Below are 19,907 nucleotides of genomic sequence, written 5' to 3'. Positions count from 1 at the left end.
ATGGAATTCTTAAAGCAATTATCATTTCTTTTTCTTAGTAAAATTAATGGACTGGAGTTATAGCAGAGCGGGTAGGGCATTTGCCTTGCACGCGGCCAACCCGGGTTCGATTCCTCTGTACCTCTCAGAGAGCCTAGAAAGCTACAGAGAGTATCCCACATGCATGGTAGAGCCTGGCAAGCTACCCATGGTGCATTCTATATGCCAAAAACAGTAACAATAAGTCTTACAATGGAGACATTACTGGTGCCCGCTTGAGCAAATCCATGAACAATGGGATGACAGTGTTATAGTGCTAAGTAAAATTAATATAAGTGACTTGAGGAAATTCAGCCATCAGACATATTAGTAAATGTCTCCTATAATTAAAATACATATTTCCAATTCTCTTTTCTATGCACATGCATGAGAAAATCTTAAATTTTCTCTTTATGAACTAGAAATACTTGTATAATTATATCATAACTTGTTTTTCACTTACACTGCTATGAAAATCTTTTCTGTCATTACTACCATTGTTGAACCTGAGTTTTTTTCAGTGAGAACAAGGTATTTCTTTCATTGTAGACATGTCTGCACTCATTTATGGAGTAGAGAATGACATCACATGAGGCTGACACCCAAGGACAGTAGATACAAGGGCCAGGAAGATTGCCTCATAGCTGGAAGCCTGCTTCATGAGTGGAAGGGAGAAGGCAGATGGAATAGAGAAGGGATCACTAAGTAAATGATGGCTGGAGGAACCAGTTGGGATGGGAGATGCATGCTGAAAGTAGATAATGGACCAAACATGATGACCTCAGTATCTGTGTTGTAAGCCACAATGCCCAAAAGGAGAGAGAGAGTATGGGGAATATTGTCTGCCATAGAGGCAGGGGGAGGGTGGGAAAGGGGGGGTATACCTGGGATATTGGTGGTGGGGAATGTGCACTGATGGAGGGATGGGTGTTTGATCATTGTGAGATTGTAACCCAAACATGAAAACTTGCAACTATCTCATGGTGATTCAATAAAATTTAAAGAATAATTGTATTCATGTATTTAATGTTTTTACTTTGTTTCTGTAACTTGTCTTGCTTTATTTGGTGGGTGTGCCTGCCCCCCTCCCCTGCCCCCACTCCAGCATACCCACTGTGCTCAGGAATTATTTCTGGCACTGTGATCAAGGATCCTCCTGGCAGTGCTAGGGGATGTAGTACTGGGTATTTGAACTAGAGTTGATCACAAACAAGGCAAGTGTCTAAATGCTTATATTATTTCTCTACCACCCTGTGTTTTCTTTTTTAAATTAATTAGCAATAGTAGTCATATTATTATTTCATAATTATAATGCTGAAGTGCTGCTATACCATGACCATAACCTGAGTATCAGAGTCCTTCTACCATTAGTATCCTCAGATCACATTTCAATTGATGATAGCAAGGTTGTTGGCCTTTTCTTTTCAATTTTTTAATTTTTATTTTTTTATTGAATCACCATGTGGAAAATTACAATGCTTTCAGGCTTAAGTCTCAGTTATACAATGCTGAAACAACCACCCCTTCACCAGTGCCCATATCCCACCACCAAAAAAAAAAAAAACACACAGTACACCTCCCATCCCGCACCCCCCCCACCTTGTAACTGATAAATTTCACTTTACTTTCTATTTACTTTGGTTACATTCAATATTTCAACACAAACCTCACTATTATTGTTAGGAGTACCCCACTAGAGTTAGACCTGTTGTGAAGAGATATGAGGTCGGTTTTGGATTTCTGTACTTTAGCAACTAAGTCCAGGGAGATTTCTTCCAGATATTGGATCATTGCAAGCTTGTAAACCCCATCTGTGGTCGTCATAATATGGCGGTCACCACGCCCTTCACCCCTGGCAAGGAAGAGGTGAGAGAGAGAAATACCTTTCCCCTCCTGGGCAGGCATGGGGCCAAGGCTTAGTTCTCAGTCTGGAGACGTTCTGTGAGGAGGTGCCCATGCCGAAAAATTGAGCTGGCGTCTGGAGTCATGCTCGTGCAGCTGCGGAGAGGCTGCACACATGTGCAGCCCCCGGGATCACATCTTCTGTTGGCCTTTTCCTAGCACCTTAAGCTGTGCTTTTAGGTGATTTATTTTGGGTCCTTTCTCTCATCTTAGTGAATTTTTATATTGTATGAACTTCCTTCTTAATACTGATTTTGCTCTGTCCCACACGTGTCAGTAAATCGTGGCTTGTTTGATTCCATCAATCTTTGTATTTCTTCTCTGATTTCTTCTTTAACCCACTGTTGATTTAGTAGTAAGCTGTTTCACTTCCAAGTATTTGAGTTTTCCCCCCATTTTTGTTTGTGACTAATTCCCATTCTTTAGGCATCATGATCATCAAGAATATGATTGACATGATTTCCTTCTTCCTGATTTTATGGAGATATGTTTTGTGACTCAACATGTGGCCGGCCAATCATGGAGAAGATTCCATATGTGCTGGACAAGAATGTGTAGTCCACTTTTTAGGGGGAGGAAGGGCTCGCTCTATATCTTTTAGGACTATCTCTTTCAATTTGTTTTCAATGCCAGTGTTTTTCTGTTGAGTTTTTGTCTAGTTGAGATAGTCAGTAGTGATAGAAGAGTGTTAAATTCTCTAACCACTAACTTCTTGTCAATATCTTCCTTCAGATCTAGAGCAGTTGTTTTAAATATTTTGATGGTCCGTCAGTAGGTGAATAGGTGTATAGGAGTGAGTTCTTCATGATCATTATCTTTATGATCCCTTCATCACTAAGAAATAACTGTTCCCGTTCTTTGTAGCCTTTTAAAATTTGAAGTGTATGCTGTCTCGTGTGGATATCCCAAAATTTTAAAGAGAATAGTTTGCCTGGAACATTGTTTCCCAATCTTTGATTTTGAGCCTGCATTTACTTTGACTGTTCATGTGTCATTGTATATAGCAGAAAGTTGTGTTTAGTTCTTCGATCCATCCTGTCACTCTGAGTCTCTTTATTGGTGAGTTCAGATCATTTACATTGAGTGAAATTATTGAGATGAAGGAATTTATTGCTATCCTTTTGTAGAACTTATAAGAGTCCATGATGTTTGTCACTTATTTATTGGTGCTCAACCATTAGTGCTCAGAGTTTATGCCTGGTTTATGATCAGGTATCACTCTTGACAGCACTTAGGGGAGTATACAGGGTCCTGGGGATTGAACTCAGGTCAGCAGTGTGCAAAGCAAGCATTTTACTCTCTGTACTATCTCTCCAGCTCCATGTCTTATATTTTAGAAAAGCCCTGTCAGTTCTTCTTGAAAATGTAATTTCAAAGCTATAAAGTTTTCAGGTTGTTTCTTAGCCACGAAGCTTTGTATCATTCCTTGAAATAAAAATTATTATCTAAATAATCTATCTGGGTAGAATATTATTTGTAAGGTTATTTGTTTCATTGAGTTTTTAAACTATCTCCTGACCTATAGAGTCTCACTTGATAAATTTTTGGTTGGACCCCTTCAGGTCTCTTGAATCTGAGTATGTGCACTCATTAGCCTTTGGAAAATCTCCTTCATGAATTCGTTGACTAGTGGTTCTTCATTTAGTTACACATCCTATTTTTAGGTCTCTGTTTTCATATTGCTTTTCTTGAAGTCATTCCATAGTTCCCTATTGTGCTACTGATTTACCTAAAGACTTCTTTTACATACTTTATTATTTACTAAAAGTTTTTCGCGTCTTATCTCTTGGAGTTCACTGATTTTGAAAAGCTGCTATGTTTCTGCTGCTTTTGGTGCACTAAGGTGTTTTATATATATATATATATATATATATATATATATCATTGTTTGAGCAGGCACCAGTAACATCTCTCATTGAGAGACTTATTGTTACTGTTTTTGGCATATCGAATATGCACGGGTAGCTTGCCAGGTTCTGCCGCAAGAGCTCAATACAGTAGCTTGCCGGGCTCTCCAAGAGGGGCGGAGGAATCAAACTCGGGTTGGCCACGTGAAAGGCAAAAACCCAACCACTGTGCTATTGATCCAGCCCATATATATGTACATATATATATATGTACATATATATATATGTACTAAATCTTCTGTTCTGTCACTTCTCATAATTTTCTTATTTCAGCTCTCATATTTTCTTGTACTTTTCCATTATTTCTTTGAACTCAATAAACATCTTTGTCATTGTGCATCTAAAGTTATTATCTGAGACATTTGAGAGCTGCTCGGAATTGGCAGAGCCCACTGGATTATTATTTTCACTCACTGAGCTTGATGGACTTCTAAGTTGCCATTTATATTATATTCTGCCATCTAAGAATAAATGTTTGCACTTAACCCTCCAAGCCTCCCCCATCCCAAAGAACATCTATGAAAGTTATCAAAAATGGCTGTAGCTTTTATCCTTTTCCTTTCGTGCCATACCTATCCCAGTGAACATTTCCTATTTCTGGTTTGTTCTGAGTTCTGTATGAGGATTACAGGGAAACTTTGATATCTTTGACCCTCCTCTCTTCTGGTTATAATTGAGGGTTCTATGATATTTTTACTACTATCACAACCTTATGGGTTTTGTTCTCTGGTATCAGTGGATTGGGCTAGGAATGAGTTACTATTAGCCTGAAGTCCTGGGTAGCCAGTCTGTTGGTTCATTGCATAGGGTCCTAAGCATATGTCCTATGAAGTTTGAGAAAACAAGTTATTGTGTGACCACTACCACGGCTGTTGGTGTTCTAAAAACCCCGAGAAACAATTCAACCTGCACCAAAGGGGCAGCATCTAGCAGGGAGGCTTCCTTAGAAGACAGGCACTAGGTACTCAAAGGGAGGAATGGGGAGGGAGGGAACTCAGAGTGAAGAATCTGCTGTGTAACAAAGGGGTATACACAATTTCTTTATCCATTTATTTGCTGCATGAAAACTTGGGGTTTTCTAATGTGTTTATTTATTGACCATTTAAGATCCCAGCATCATCCCGAGTTTTACTTATGGGTCCAGGCCACTCCTAGTGAAACCCAGTCAAGTAGACCGCACAGTTCAATATTCAGGCATTTCTATGCTATGTTATGTAGGGTGGCAGTGCTGGGGACCATCAAAGGCATACCTGGCAGTCATATACTGTTGAGACTTGAACTTGGATTCCTACTCAGGAGTCCCAGTCCCCTGAGTTATCTCCCCAAACCCATCAGTAGGTAAATTCTTGAAAGAAAAATTGTCAGTTCAACAAAAATAAACATTTTTCTATGCTCCTTGATACTGTCCTGCTTCCTTACTCATGCAATGAAAAACATCATAAACTAGAAAAACAATACTTATAAAAATCAAAACAGATGAATTTAGGAAACAAAGTGATATCTCTCTCAGTGTCAAAGATTTTCATGTTAATTGTTACCCCAAGGAAAGTGTACAGGTTTAAAGCTACACATATATTTAGACATTAGCAAAATTAATTATTCTCAATTTTCCCACTTGAGTAAGAAGTTTGTGGAAATATATATGCCAGAAACTTACTTTAGATTTTGATTCAGTTAAATATAGGGAAAATTCTGATATCTAAAGCTTTTATTACATGCACTTCTTTCTCACCTGAGGAAAACAGCAAGGTCACAGGCTCACTTAGGCTTGAGCCTGGGACCTGGCATCTGTACTTTCCAGAAACATGGACCGTGACAGTGTTTCTTTTGCTTTTAAGTTCTGTCTTTTGCTCAGAATCCCAAAGGTACCACGTTGTTTCCCCTGGTGCAGAGAAGTGATATCCATGGCAAGTCAGATTCACACTCTCTCCCTTGAAGACTGTTGTCCATGGAGGATGGAGGAAGATCACTGGTTGGGGTGTTGTTGCTGTGGAGAGAAGAGAAATGATCTTGAGTAAGGTAACACAGTCCCCACCGTCATGGTTTCTGTAGGACAGATGGAAGGGCTTTCTGTTAAGAACCTCTCAGAACCCCTGGGAAGGCCACTAGTCCCTTTAGTCTGGGTGAACCAGATTGCCTCCTAGCACAGAGGGACCACTCAGGGAAATGCAGTGAGTCATGGTTTCAAAAGGCTGTGCTTACAAGGTCCGCTGCTGAATGGCAATGGGAAAAAGATAGCTAGTTATCCCACCATGAAACTAGATTCTAGAGAAAGTTTCCTCCACCCTGACACTTTACAAAAATTACACATTCAAGAATTTGCCAAGGGGTCATCAAAACAAAAAGTTTATACCTTCCTCACAAGGGTATAAAATGTTAAGATTTAGGCATTAAGAAAAGCTTGCCAAATTAACTTTCCTTAACATCTTTGTTTCATAGATGATGGTCCAAAGACCCAGCAAAACTATTGTCATAGCTGGTTCAAGTCTAGCTATTTTCTTTTTATGGTGTAAACTGCTCACTAGAATAAATAAATAAAGCTCTCCAGGAAATAAAGACTCTGCTCTTTAGGGATCTAGAGTGTTTTTGGAAATGTCAGTGGCTTGAACTCCTCAAACAAAAAGCACATACAGTTATTACATAGCCCAAGAAACAAAATTCATCCTTCTAATACTGACTTTAATGTTTTCTTCTATGGATTTGATTATATTGATAATGAAAACAAAAGAAAAAATTTAGTGAGATTATATTTTAGCACTGTCATCCCATCGTTCATCGATTTACTCAAGCGGGTACCAGTAACGTCTCCATTGTGAGACTTGTTGTTACTGTTTTTGGCATATTGAACATGCCAGAGTAGCTTTCCAGGCTCTCCTGTGCGGGCAAAATACTCTCAGTAGCTTGCTGGGCTCTCCAAGAGGGATGGAGGAATTGAACTTAGGTTGGCTACGTGCAAGGCAAATAAGTGCCCTACCCGCTGTGCCACTGCTCCCAGAATCAAACTAAAAAGTTTCTTTACTCTGCATTAAAATGGCAAATGTAAAAAGATAACCTATGAAATGAGAAGACATATTTACACACAATATACCTGACAATTAGTATCTAATATTTGTAAAGCACTCTCAAAACAACAATAAAAAAGAATCAAATGTTACACAGGTGGGATGGGAGGCTGGGGAAGTGGGGGGAGGGGGTATACTGTGATTCTTGGTGGTGGAATATGTGCACTGGTGAAGGAATGGGTGTTCAAGCATTGCATAACTTAGACTTAAACCTGAAAGCTTTGTAACTTTCCACATGGTGATTCAATAAAAGAATACATTTAAAAAAAAAGAAAAAAAGAATCAAATGACTTCATCATAAATGGAGAATATAGCTGAATAGACACTACCTCAAAGAAAAAATACTAAAGTCCAACAGACATAAAACACAACACTTTAGTAATTGTAAATGGTGAGACTGGAGAGATAGTACAGTGGAAAATACACTTGCCTTGCACTTAGCCAATCAGGATCCCATTTGGTCCCAGAAGCACCACCAGAAGTAACCCCAAAATGCAGCCCTGAGAGTAATCCCTGAGCATTGCTAGGTGTAACCTCCAGTCCAAATCATCATCATCATCATTAATGGTTTTCAGAGAAATGTAAATCAAAATGGCTATTAGATACTATCTCATGAAGTGAAAGTGGCGGGCCAATATCACCCTCAGGCTGGAGAGATAGTAAGTAGGGCACTTACCTTGCATGCAGCCAACTGGGGTTTGATCCATGGCAAACGACATGTTCTCTTGAACACCACAGGTGATTCCTGAGCACAGAGTCAGAAGTAAGTCCCCAGCATTTCTGGGTGTGGCCACCAACAAACACAATTAAAAAATAAACCCTCTATCACTGTTGATAAAATCATCTAGCTCAGCTTCTGTGGAAAATTCAGGGAAATGTCTCAAAAATTAAAAAAATAAAACTCCCATGTGACCCACCAATCTCTCTTCTTTTCATTCATCCCAAGCACACAAAAACATTGACTCACCAAGATATAATTGAGGCTTTTTTTCAGAGTAGCTAAGATCTTGAAACAATACAAATTCCCAATTACAGGTGAGTAAGTAAAGAAAATGTGATGTTAGATGAAATGGAATATCTGCTACAATTTGAATGAAACTGGGAGTGTCGTGTTAAGGGAAATGAGTCAGAAGGGAAAGAACACAGGCTGGATGATTACATTGAAATGTGGTATATAAAGAAATAAAGTGTAAGGGCAATGATGAATGGAAGCAAACCCCTTAGACTGAAAATAGAACATTTAGGGGTGAGGTTGAGAGTGGGAATCAAGAAAGGGGTGTGACGCCAGAAGACCTGAATCCATAGTACATGGAAGAAGATATTGGCAGAACTCTCCTTGACATTGAAGTGAAAGGCATTAATATAGATGAAACACCACTTACCAAGCAAGTGGAAACAGACATAAACAAATGGACTACATTAAACTAAGAAACTTCTACACCTCAAAACAAACAATGATCAAAATACAGAAAGAGTCCATGGAATGGAAAAGAATATTTACCCAATACCCGTCAGATAAGGAGTTAATATCCAGTATATACAGACATTAATAGAATTGTACTAGAAAAAATACTCTCCAATCTCATCAAAAAAATGGGGAGAAGAAATGAACAGAAGCTTCCTCAAAAGAGTAATACAAATGGTCAAAAGGCAAAAAATGTTCTACGTCGCTAGTCATCAGGGAGATGCAAATCAAAACAACAATGAGATATCATCTCACACCAGAGTCTGGCACACATCAAAAACAATAAGAACAACCAGTACTGGCACAAATGTGGAGAGAAAGGGACTCTCATTGTTGGTAGTCAGCCTTTTTGGAAAACAATAAGGACATTTCTCAAAAAAATAGAAATTGAGCTTCCATATGACCCAGCAATACTGCTTTTGGAAACATATCCTGAGGGTGCAAAAGGGCACAGTAGCATGACATCTACACCTGTATGTTCATTGCAACACTGTTCACAATAGCCAGAATCTGGAAACAACCGAGTGCCCAAGAAAAGATGACTTGTTAAAGAAACTTTGGTACATCTGCACAATGGAATATTATGCAGCTGTTAGAAAAGATGAAGTTGTGAAATTTGGTTATAAGTGGATGGTCATGGAGAGTATCATGTTAAGTGAAATGAGTCAGAAAGAGACAGATAAAGAATGACTGCATTCATTTGCGGAATATAAAATATCATAATATGAGACTAACACCCAAGGACAGTAGAGATACAGCCAGGAAGATTGCTCCATGGTTGGAATCTTGCCTTACGAACTGGGGGAGAAGGCAGCTGGGATAGAGAAAGGATCATTAAGTCAATGATGGTTGGAGAGATTGCTCGAGATGGGAGATGTGTGTTGAAAGTAGATAAAGGACCAAACATAATGGCCTCTCATTATCTGTATCGCAAACCATAATGCCCATAAGTAGAGAGAAGGAGTAAGAGGGAAATTGTCTCTCTTAGAGGATGGAGGGTGGGGTGGGGGATACTGGGGACATTGGTGGTGGAAAATGTGCACTGGTGGAGGGATGGATGTTCAATCATTGTATGACTGAAACTCAAACATGAAAGCTTTGTAATTATAGATCACCATGATTCAATAAAAAAAATAAATTTTAAAAATTTAATTTTTTTTAAAAAAAGGAAAGAAAGGGGTATGGCTGATTAGAAGTGACAAAAAGGCAGTGCTGGAGGAGTTTGGCATTTTGTGGTGGTGAATGTGCAGTAAGCTTTCCACTAAGCCATGATTTACAATAATAAAAACACTATTTAGAAAAGACTAAGAGAGAGAGAGGGTCTGGAGAGATAGTGCAGCAGGTAATGCATTCCCAGCATGCCTGTCTATGGCCCTCAAGCTGCCAAGAGTGATGATTCCTGAGCACATCTGGAATAAGCCCTGAGCACAACTGAGTGTGGCTCCAAAATCAAATAACAACAACAAAAGGCTAAGAGAAAACAAAATGAGGAAAGACATAAAATAGAATCATTAGTAGACTTAAACTTCTACAACCAGAGAAATGTTTAAAGTGCTGTCACACTTGTGGACAGGGATATAGTTGAAAGAACGGTAGTGTAAGCTTTGTGCAAGAAGCCTGAGTTTTACTCCAGCATCTCCAGGAGTGACACAAACACAGGCCAGAATGTAGTGCTTTGCACTGCTAAGTATGCGCCCTCCCCCCCAATAATTAAAAGTGTGAGAAAAAACTTTTATACTTGAAATGCATAAAGAAACATATTAAGTTTCATAAGTTTGAAACTTAAGAATATACCTCAAACCTACAGACTGGTATCACAGGTATAAAAACTCACGAGGACACATTCTTATGACACCAGAAGTATATTCCCATATTTAAAGTTGACTGCTATTCAACAGGGGAATAGCATATAAGAACACACAGTAGCACAATGAATAAAATGTTGTCTTTTATAAATGAAGCTTTTACTTAATATTTATATGAGAGCTGGAGTGATAGCACAGCAGGTAGGGTGTTTGCCATGCAATTGGCCGACCTGGGTTCGATTCCTCCGTCTCTCTCAGATAGCCCAGCAAGCTACCATTGGCATATTCGATATGCCAAAAACAGTAACAAGTAACAATAAGTTTCACAATGGAGATATTACTGGTGCCCACTCGAACAAGTCGATGAGCAATGGGATGACAGTGATACAGTGATGAGGAAAATTAAATTTGATTAATTGAATTCACATTGAATCCTATATTTAAAAAAGACTCAAAATAAATCTATGACTTTACGTTTTAAAAGTAAAAAAAATTGCAAAGCAAACAAACAAAAAAGTTAAAATGTTGCTAGAGGAATACACAGGAGGAAACTTGTCATTTAGCAGGGACTTTTGGCTATAACATCAATAACACAAACAACAAAAGCAAAATAGACTAATAGAATTACATGAAAATAAAAGGTTTCTGCAAAGGAAAGAAAACAATCAATACAAAGGGGCACTATATAAAGAAGGAAAAATATCCACAAGCCCTATATATATAATAAAGGGTCAACATCTGAAATGGTAAAGGAAATTTGACAATATTACAATCAGCAGCAAGAAAACAATCTAATGAAAAATCAAGATAGATATTCTAAACAAAAAAATGTACAAATGATTAAAGAATATATGAAAAGATGCACAGCATCACTAATGATCAGGGAAGAGCATAGTAAAATCACACCAAGGGAACAGTTTACATAACTTAGAATAAGTATAATCAAAAGACAATAACAGTTGATTCAAATGTACATAAAATGGTAACCCTTAACACTGTTAGTACGAATAAAATTTGTGAGGTGAGTTTGTAAAATAGTACATGGATTTCTAAAAATGTTGAAAACAATTCTCATATTAAACATTAGATAACATGTAGGATAAGAAGGTATCTACCAATCCCACCTGAGGGTATCTATTCAAAGGAAATGAATCAGTATCTCACAGAGAAACATGTACCCCTGAGTCCCTGGTAGAGCTGTTCATGGTATCCAATATATGGAATCAAGGCAAACAATACAAATAATGAAAAAAGAAAATGTCATATATTTATTCAGCTTTTAAACAATTCAAAACCAATGCTATTGTGATTATTTTGATGAATCTGGAGGCTCTTATGCAGACTAAAATAAACTAGAGAGAAAGATGGAAAATGCATGGTTTCACTTTCATGTAGAATTGAAGCAAAGCTAGACACACAGAAGCAGAGTATAAAATGTTGTTTGTTGGGTGGCGGTAGCAGGGAACTGGGAAGATGTCAGAGGAAACAAACCCTAGTTAAAAGATAAAAAAAATTCTGAAACTAGACTATAGACTGAACATGAAGGCCACTCAGTACCTCTATTGCAGGCTATAACACCCAAAAGGAGAGAGAACAAAAGGGAATGCCCTGCCGCAGAGGCAGGGTGGGGTGGTGGGGGATGGTGTGGGGATGGTGAGAGGGATACTGGGATCATTGGTGGAGGAGAATGGGCACTGGTGAAGGGGTGGGTAAACGATCACTGTATGACTGAAATGCAAACACAAAAGCTCAAAGTTTGTAACTGTACATCACAGTGATTCTCTAATAAAAATTTTTTAAAAAAGGTAAAAATTCTGTATATCTAATGTAAGCATAAAGCATAATGTAAGCAGTAAAAGAAGACCTCAAAGAGAGAAGAGCAGTAGTGTTGGCCGATGCGGGAGAAGCCGGGAAAAGTATTCGCAATGCTCGCCTGTCCTTCACCAACTGCAAGACCAAGATGACTGCCCTCCGACATCCTGATGGATAAATCACATCTTCCGTAAAGGCAGTGAAGAGGATTATACACGACTTCTACTTGGATCTCTTTGACAGCCATGTCCACCTGCCCACATATCAAATTCCCTAGGATGGATATGTTGTTCCCGATGTCCTCCCTTCCAAAATCCGACATGCCATTTCGTTGGTAAAGATGCGTATAGCACCTGGTCCAGACAAGGTGAGACCTGAAGAATCTGCCACCAGTACTCATCAACACACTGGCTCAGCTCTTCACAAGCTACCTGTCTGAATGCAAGGTTCCGTCCCAGTGGAAAACCAGCAGGACCATTCTGTTGTACAAGAAGGGAGACATCCACGACATCGGCAACTATCGCCCAATCTGCCAGCTGTCTGTCATCTACAAGTTGCTCACTGGTGTCATCATGAATAGACTAGGAAGAACATTAGATGAAGGACAACCATGCAAGCAAGCTGGGTTCTGAAAAGGATTCAGCACAATTGACCATATCCACACAGTGACCAAACTCATCGAAGTTCCGCGAGAGTTCAAGATGCTGCTCTGTCTAACATTCATCGACTTAAAGAAGGCCTTCGATTCTGTTGAGACTGAGTGGTCATTGAAGCCCTAGCCAAACAGGGCATTCAAACTCAGTACATCAAGATCCTCTTCGAGCTGCATTATGAATTCATCAGCAGGATCTCACCATTCTAGAAGGAAGTGATTGTTGACGTAAAGAGAGAGGTTCGGCAGGGCGATATCATTTCACCGAAACTCTTCAGTGCCACCCTTGAGAACATCATCCGACGACTGGAATGGGAAGGAATGGGAGTGAAGATAGACAGTCGGCAACTACACCACCTCTGCTTCACTGATGACATTATTCTCATAACGCCAAACATTAGCCAAGCAGCACAAATGGCGGCCGACTTCGACCACGAGTGTGGAAAGGTCAGACTGTAGCTGAATCTCAACAAGACGATACTCATGAAAAATGAACTAGTCCCTGACGCTCTATTTGCTCTCATGGAACAAACATCGCCAAATGCAGCAGCTATGTGTACCTGGGTCGAGAAATCAACATGAGGAACGACTTGGCGCCAGAACTGCGCAGGAGGAAGAGAACAGCGTGGAACGCCTTCAAGAGCATCGAAGAAGTGGTTAAGAGAATGAAGAACCTCTGACTCTGGGCACATTGTTTCAATTGCACAGTTCTTCCTGTATTAACATACGCCTCAGAGACCTGGGCCCTTCGCGAACAGGATGAGAACACTATTTGGGTATCCCAAAGAGGAATCGAAAGAGCTATGTTAGGAGTATCATGTCTCACTCAAGTGAGAGAAGGAATCTGGAGTTCCAACCTCCATCGATGGTCAAGAATCAGGGACGCTGTCTCATTTGCCAAGGCATCAAAAATCAGATGGGCCAGACATGTAATGCGATTCAGAGATGATCGCTGAACTAAAGCTGTTACCAACTGGATTCCACGGGATGCCAAAAGACTGCATGGCTGCCCACCAACGAGATGGTCAGAGTTTTTCGTCAAAACCCTGAATGAACGGTTTGAGGCTCTTCCTGTTCCTGGAGCAAGCAGATATCATTGGGCTACACTAGCACCAGACAGGGACAAATGGACACAGCCATTCCAGAAAGATGGCACCTGCTTGAGCAAATCTAAGATCAATGGGAGGACAAGTGATTCAAGTGAATGTAAGTATAGTTACTATAATAACTCTGTAAAATAATAACTTTTAACTAAATAATAATGTTTACTTGAAGGTTGCTAAAAGGATAGGTCTTAGGAGGATTAATCCACATCTTGGAAGCTGGCCTCACATTCTGGGGGAAAAAGCAGCTCAGATAGAGAAGGGACCACCAAGCAAAGGGTGCTAGTGGGCCCCTAGGGATGGGAGATACTGGCTGAAAATAGACTATAGACAGAACATGATGCCTACTTAATACCTCTATAGCAAACCACAACATCCAAAAGGAGAGAGAGAGCAAAAGGGAATGCCCTGCCACAGAGGTGGGGTGAGGTGGAGGCTACTGGGTGGGGGTGGTGGGAGGGATGCTGGGACCATTGGTGGTGGGAAATGGGCACTGGTGGAGGAATGGGTACTCAATCATTGTATGACTGAGACACAAGTATGAAAGTTTGTAAGTCTGTAACTTTATCTCACGGTGATTCACTAATAAAATTTTTTTTAAAAAGACAAAGACAAACAAACAAACAAACAAAAAACCAAAACACTTTTAATCTCTTACCTATGTTTAGGGGCCCTTCTTGTGCTTGTGTTAGCAGTGCTTGGGCAGGTCCTCTTGGGGGCCACCAGAGTCTTACACACAGGGGTGTGTGTGTGTGGGGGGGGAGATATGTGGTGACAGGAACTGAAATCTAGAGCCTACCACATGCACAGCATGTGCCCTACCACTGAAGCCCCTTCTGGAACCCTTAACTCCACTCAGCTGACCTGACTGGGAGTGAATGGAGTTGATTGTAATTGTCACAGCCATTCCAGAAAGATGCCAGGCAAGGCTCTTCAGCACTGCTGGAGATCTTATACCACCTGAGGCCCTCTGCTACAAATCCAATAGAAGGCTTACGTTTCCTACTGCCTGAAATCCAGAATCCCAGTGATTTGAGAAATTATTCTCAGTATTAGGACCCACTTAGTCGGAGAACCACCATGACAGGCTTTGTGGCCTTCTGAGTGACCTAGGCCTCTTCCAGAAACAAGAAAAGCAGAAAAAAACAGATGCTTTTGTCAAAGATTACATCCCCGGAATAAGATTAGATCTCCGGAATATGACTGTCAGGGAGGTGGGCTGGATGTTGCAGGCCAAAAAAACAACAACAAAATAGATGTGTACTCTGTAGGTAAAAGAGATTGCTGGGTAATGCTACTTGCCAAAATAAAAATATAAGAACTTGCTGAACCTAGGGCTCGGGGTCCTTCATGAAGCCTGCTGCATCAGGCGGACACTTGGACCCCAGCTAGCTGGAAGCAATAAATCTCACTATGTGATTTGCAAAAAAAAAAGAGGATAGGTCTTATTTTATTTTATTTTTTTAATTATTTTTTATTAGTGAATCACCGTGAAGTACAGTTACAGACTTACAAAATTTCATGCTTGCGTTTCAGTCATAGTCATACAATGATCGAGTACCCATCCCTCCACCAGTGCCCATTCTCCACCACCAATGATCCCAGTAACTCTCCAACCCCCTACCCGATCCCCCCACTCCACCCTGCCTTTGTGGCTAGGCATTCCCTTTTGTTCTCTTTCTCCTAAAAGGATAGGTCATAAGTGTGCTTGCAGTATACATGTGTGTGCATGTATGGGAATTATGTGAAGAGATAAAAAGGTTAATTACCTTATCTGTACTCATGATATCTGATCAATAATTTTTATGTTACTAGTACAATTATTTTGGGACAACATGAATCACAATATTTATTGATAAATATTGTATATGTTCTTGTTGCTCCACTGATGGGCCATTCCCACCTTACTCCCTATTTGTGGAGTACGTTTCCTTTGTATTATACACACAATAGTATTAAGATCAGGTCAATTTATAATCTTACAATGGTTTCTACATATTTAAGTGAAAACAACAGCCACCATCCTAGATGCCATGAAGAACACAAGGAGCCAGAGGTGCTTGACTTGCACATGGCTGTCCAGGGAATATTCCTAGTACGCCATACATACCCCAAGCACTACCAGGAATGACCCTGAGCACAGAGTCAGGAATAATCCCTGAGTACTCTCAGGGTGTTTAAAAATAAGTTAGTTATTCAGAAGATGAGGTAAAAATAGCAACATTTGGGGCCAGAGCGATAGTACAGTGGGTAGGATGTTTGTCTTGCCTGTGGTTGACCTGGGTTCAATCCTTGGCATTTCATGTGGTTCCCTGAGCAACACCAGGAATAATTTCTGAGTGCAAGAGTCAGAAGCAACCCATGTGGTTCAAAAACAAACCAAAATTATAACAACATTAGAGTTTGAAAGAAGTTGACTCCAGCCTTCATGGATGACTTTAAAGTATTCAAACTTTAGGAGAAGAAGCAAATTCATAGATATGGTGAAAATGATAAAGAACTAAATTTAGAACTTGGGTCTGAAATGTGACTGAATTTCCACAATTGCATGATAAAGCTTGAACAGATGAGATTCTCTTTCTAGTATTGAGCAAAGAAAGTGGTTTCTTGAGATGAAATATACTGCCTGTGAGCATGCTGCAAATATTGTTGAAGCAATAACAAAAGATTTAAAATACTACATAAAAGTAGTGGATCAGGCATGGGCAGGGTTTGAGAGAATTGGCTACTTGTGAAAGAAATTTTACTTTGTATAAAATGCCATCAAATACCATCACTTGCTACAGAAAATCTGTCAGAGAAAAAGAGCTAGTTGCTACAACAAATTTACTATTGTTGTCTCTTAAGAAATTGTCTAGGTGCCCACCTCTCAACAACCACCATCTCAGACAGTTAACAACTATCAACATCAAGGCAAAGCCATTTTTCAGCAGAGAGATTATGACTTGTCATTCTTTCAGCAGTAAGTATTTTAAATTAAGACCTATACAATGTTTTTTAGACATAACGTTATTGCATATTTATTTTTGTCTTATTTTTTAAATTTTATTTTAAAAATGTTTATCTTTATAAAGTTATTCATGATGGTTTATTAATTCAATATTCTAACACCAATCCCACCACCATTGCAGCTTCCCACCACCACTATCACCAATTTTCCTAACCACCAGGTTTTATTACACATTTATAGAGAAATTTGGTATAGACAGTTTTTATGTATACATGGAAACTCAAAACATTTTGGTGATTAAAGTTATAGTGATATTTGCTTTATTGTGGTGACTTAGAATTCTCTAGTTATTCTCTATGCTATCTCCAAATAGTGTTTCTATATCAAAACATTATCCTGTGAACCTTAAAACCTTGTGAAGTATGACGGATGGATTTTTATATTTGCCAATTATACATCAATAAACCTGATATGGAAGAGAAAATGTCATGTTTCTAAGGTTTTTCCCTTGTCTTACCTACTGTGCCTCCTGCCTCACCTCCATGTCCTATCTTTCTCTCTGTGTGTTTTCTTTACCTGCTACTGATGGCTATGATTTGTATTTATGTGCAAAGGAAGGAGACATATTTCATGTTAGAACCTATGCTTCCATAACAGGAGAAAAACCTGGCCTTATAGGAGAAGCAAATCTATATCCTTTGTATAGAGAAAAATAGAGTCTTTGTATAAGACAATATATATGTATATTTAATTATAAGTGATAAAAACTATTAACTTATATACATGAATAGTTTTTCTTGGTATTTGTTATAAAAATTAATAAACCCTTAACTTTTGTGGTCACTGTAATGTTCCTTCTTTGTGAGGTTGAAGGTTTAATCTAGTTCTGATCATTCCTCAGAAACTCCTGAGCCGTATAGTGAATAGAGTTAATTTTCCAGCCATCAGGAAACCTGAACAAGAGGGTTCAGTCCCAGTAAAATATTAGGAGCAAAGTAAAGAAAGACTGTCCCATCCCACGCAGGCCCTGTTGGGCCATTCTACTCACCCAGGATCAGCAGAGACATCCACAGCCACATGAAGATTTGATCTATCCAGGGCTGAGATCAAAAGAAAGTTTTTCTCAGGAGTAACGGGATTGGATTTAATAGCTACTGTTACACCAGTTCAGCTACTGTTACAATACAATAGCTACTGTTATACCAGTTCGGAGGAGCACAGCTGAGAAATGATTTTTTCTAAAAGCAGAATCCATTAATGAATTTTAAAAAAGGGGAAGTGGGAAAACCTATCTTTAACTATTAGTCAAAGTTTCCAACACTAAAACAAAAGTGAGAAAATAAGTGGCAGAGGTTTTAAAAAGGAATACTTCATGTAGTTTCTACTGTTGCAAAATCACCTGAAGAAAAGCAGAGGAAGATTGTTCTGAAAGAATGTTTATTGCACCATCATTTGTCACCATCATCATCCTCCTCCTCCCATTGATCGTCGAATTTCTCGAGCGGTCTCAGCAACCTCTCCATTCGTCCTATCCCTGAGATTTTAGAAGCCTCTCTCTCTACTCGGCCTTCCCAACGATGCCGCATTGGGGGCTCTTTCAGTAATAGCTCAAAGGGATGAAGACTCTGCATTGCAGGAGGCACCCCATAGGGCTTTGCAGTGGATGACTGAGCACAGAGCTTATAATGATACCTAACAACACCAGGTTATGGCTCCAACCCACTCTGCTAAAATAAAATTAAATTAAATAAAGGCAAATAGAGATCAATCTGTGTAAGTCCAATAGGAGGTTTCCAAAGGAACTAAGAGTCTTTACATTCTTTGAAAGCAAGTACAAATAGTGCTGCTGCAAAAATTCTGGGATATATTTTTTAATATACCTGTCATGCAGTTATATTAGGTATATTCCTGAAAGCAGAATTCCTGGCTCATAAGATTTGCTTATACTCACTCAGATTAGAAAGCACTTAAATTATTTTTCAAAGTGGTTGTGCTAATTCATACACAGCTAACTAGAGTGTGAGAATTCTCATTGCTCTAATCTTCGCTGATGCTGACATTATGGTATTTTCAATTTCAGTCCTCTTGCTGCAACTATGTCAAAATAAAATTTTCATTTTCATTTTTGTGAATTATGCAGTTGTGCATTTTTTCATAATTTAATTGTTAATTTATGTGAACTGTCTGTTCAACTCTTTTTACCATTTTTGTATTGATTTTCAGTCTGTTTCTGTGGTTCTTTTATGCTCCAGATATAAACCCTTCTGTGGAAGAAAATTGCTCTAATCTGTGGCTTCCATTTCATTCTTCAAGGGTCTTTTGATTAACAACTATTCTAACTTTGATGAAATTCTAGTTATAAAACTTTCTTTATTATTGCAAATTTTTTACATCTCTTCATAGAAATATTGTTCATTTCAAGATTATGATCATCCTATATCTTACTTGGAACTTAATTTAACTTGACTTTATATAAAAATGTCATTATGAAATGGATTTTTGCTTGTAAGTGTTTATACTTACTGTTTATACACACTTTTGAATGTATGGAGTGTGTAATGACTATTTTTCTTAGTCGTAAAATTTATTGTAAATTCTTTCCACCATTCATTGCAATTCATGTTTGTCATGAAACAGAAAGTCATATCGGCCTGCCTCTAGGTACCCATTTTTGTTCCAATAGGCTATTTTTTCCTTATATTGATATCAGATAGCCTTAATTTTTGTTACTTTATAATAACTATAGCAATCTTATTGCTTGAATCATATAAAGTTGTTGCTCTTCAGTTGGGGTCTCAGCAGCTGGCCTGAGACCCTGGCCAAATCCCCTGCCCTTAGAAGCAGGAGCAGGCTCTATTCACAGGGGCCTAAGGCCCTGTGCCAGCACTCTACCCAGAAAGGCTCTCTGGTTGAGGAGATAATGGGATGAAACCTGAAAGTCACCACTTGTCTAAGCCAACATACCCGGCCTTGAGAATCGGAAAACATAAATCATTAGCTAACATCTGTAAAGGGCCCAGCAAAGTGTACGTAATGAGTATGATAACCAGGTGTTCACAAATATCTAAGCCACCCTGAAATTGTGTATAAATATCCTGTGTGGGAGCTAATAAAATGGGAGCTGCTTGACTTCCAGCTTTCCCCCCTCTGTGTGGTTCTTTCTCGGTGGTAGCGGTGCGGTGTCAACGGTGCGCAGAGGGGCTGGCCAGAGGCTTCTCCCTCTCCCACTCC

The 19,907-nt window shown here is 39.2% G+C and overlaps 1 protein-coding gene across 1 annotated transcript in view; it reads right to left on the bottom strand.

The window, feature by feature from the left end:
- Positions 1-17,848, bottom strand: part of FCRL5 (Fc receptor like 5) — a 47,019-nt gene extending 29,171 nt beyond the window's left edge. The window contains 3 exon segments of the mRNA XM_055139910.1: positions 5,560-5,814; positions 7,566-7,634; positions 17,725-17,848. Coding sequence (XP_054995885.1) covers positions 5,560-5,814; positions 7,566-7,634; positions 17,725-17,755 — 355 coding nt within the window. The 5' untranslated portion in view covers positions 17,756-17,848.
- Between the last annotated feature and the right edge of the window lie 2,059 nt (positions 17,849-19,907).

Source organism: Sorex araneus, chromosome 5 (assembly GCF_027595985.1).
Source record: "Sorex araneus isolate mSorAra2 chromosome 5, mSorAra2.pri, whole genome shotgun sequence".
Taxonomy (NCBI): domain Eukaryota; kingdom Metazoa; phylum Chordata; class Mammalia; order Eulipotyphla; family Soricidae; genus Sorex; species Sorex araneus.
The sequence above is the reverse complement of the archived record's forward strand: the minus strand, read 5'-3'. Positions and strand labels throughout refer to the sequence as shown.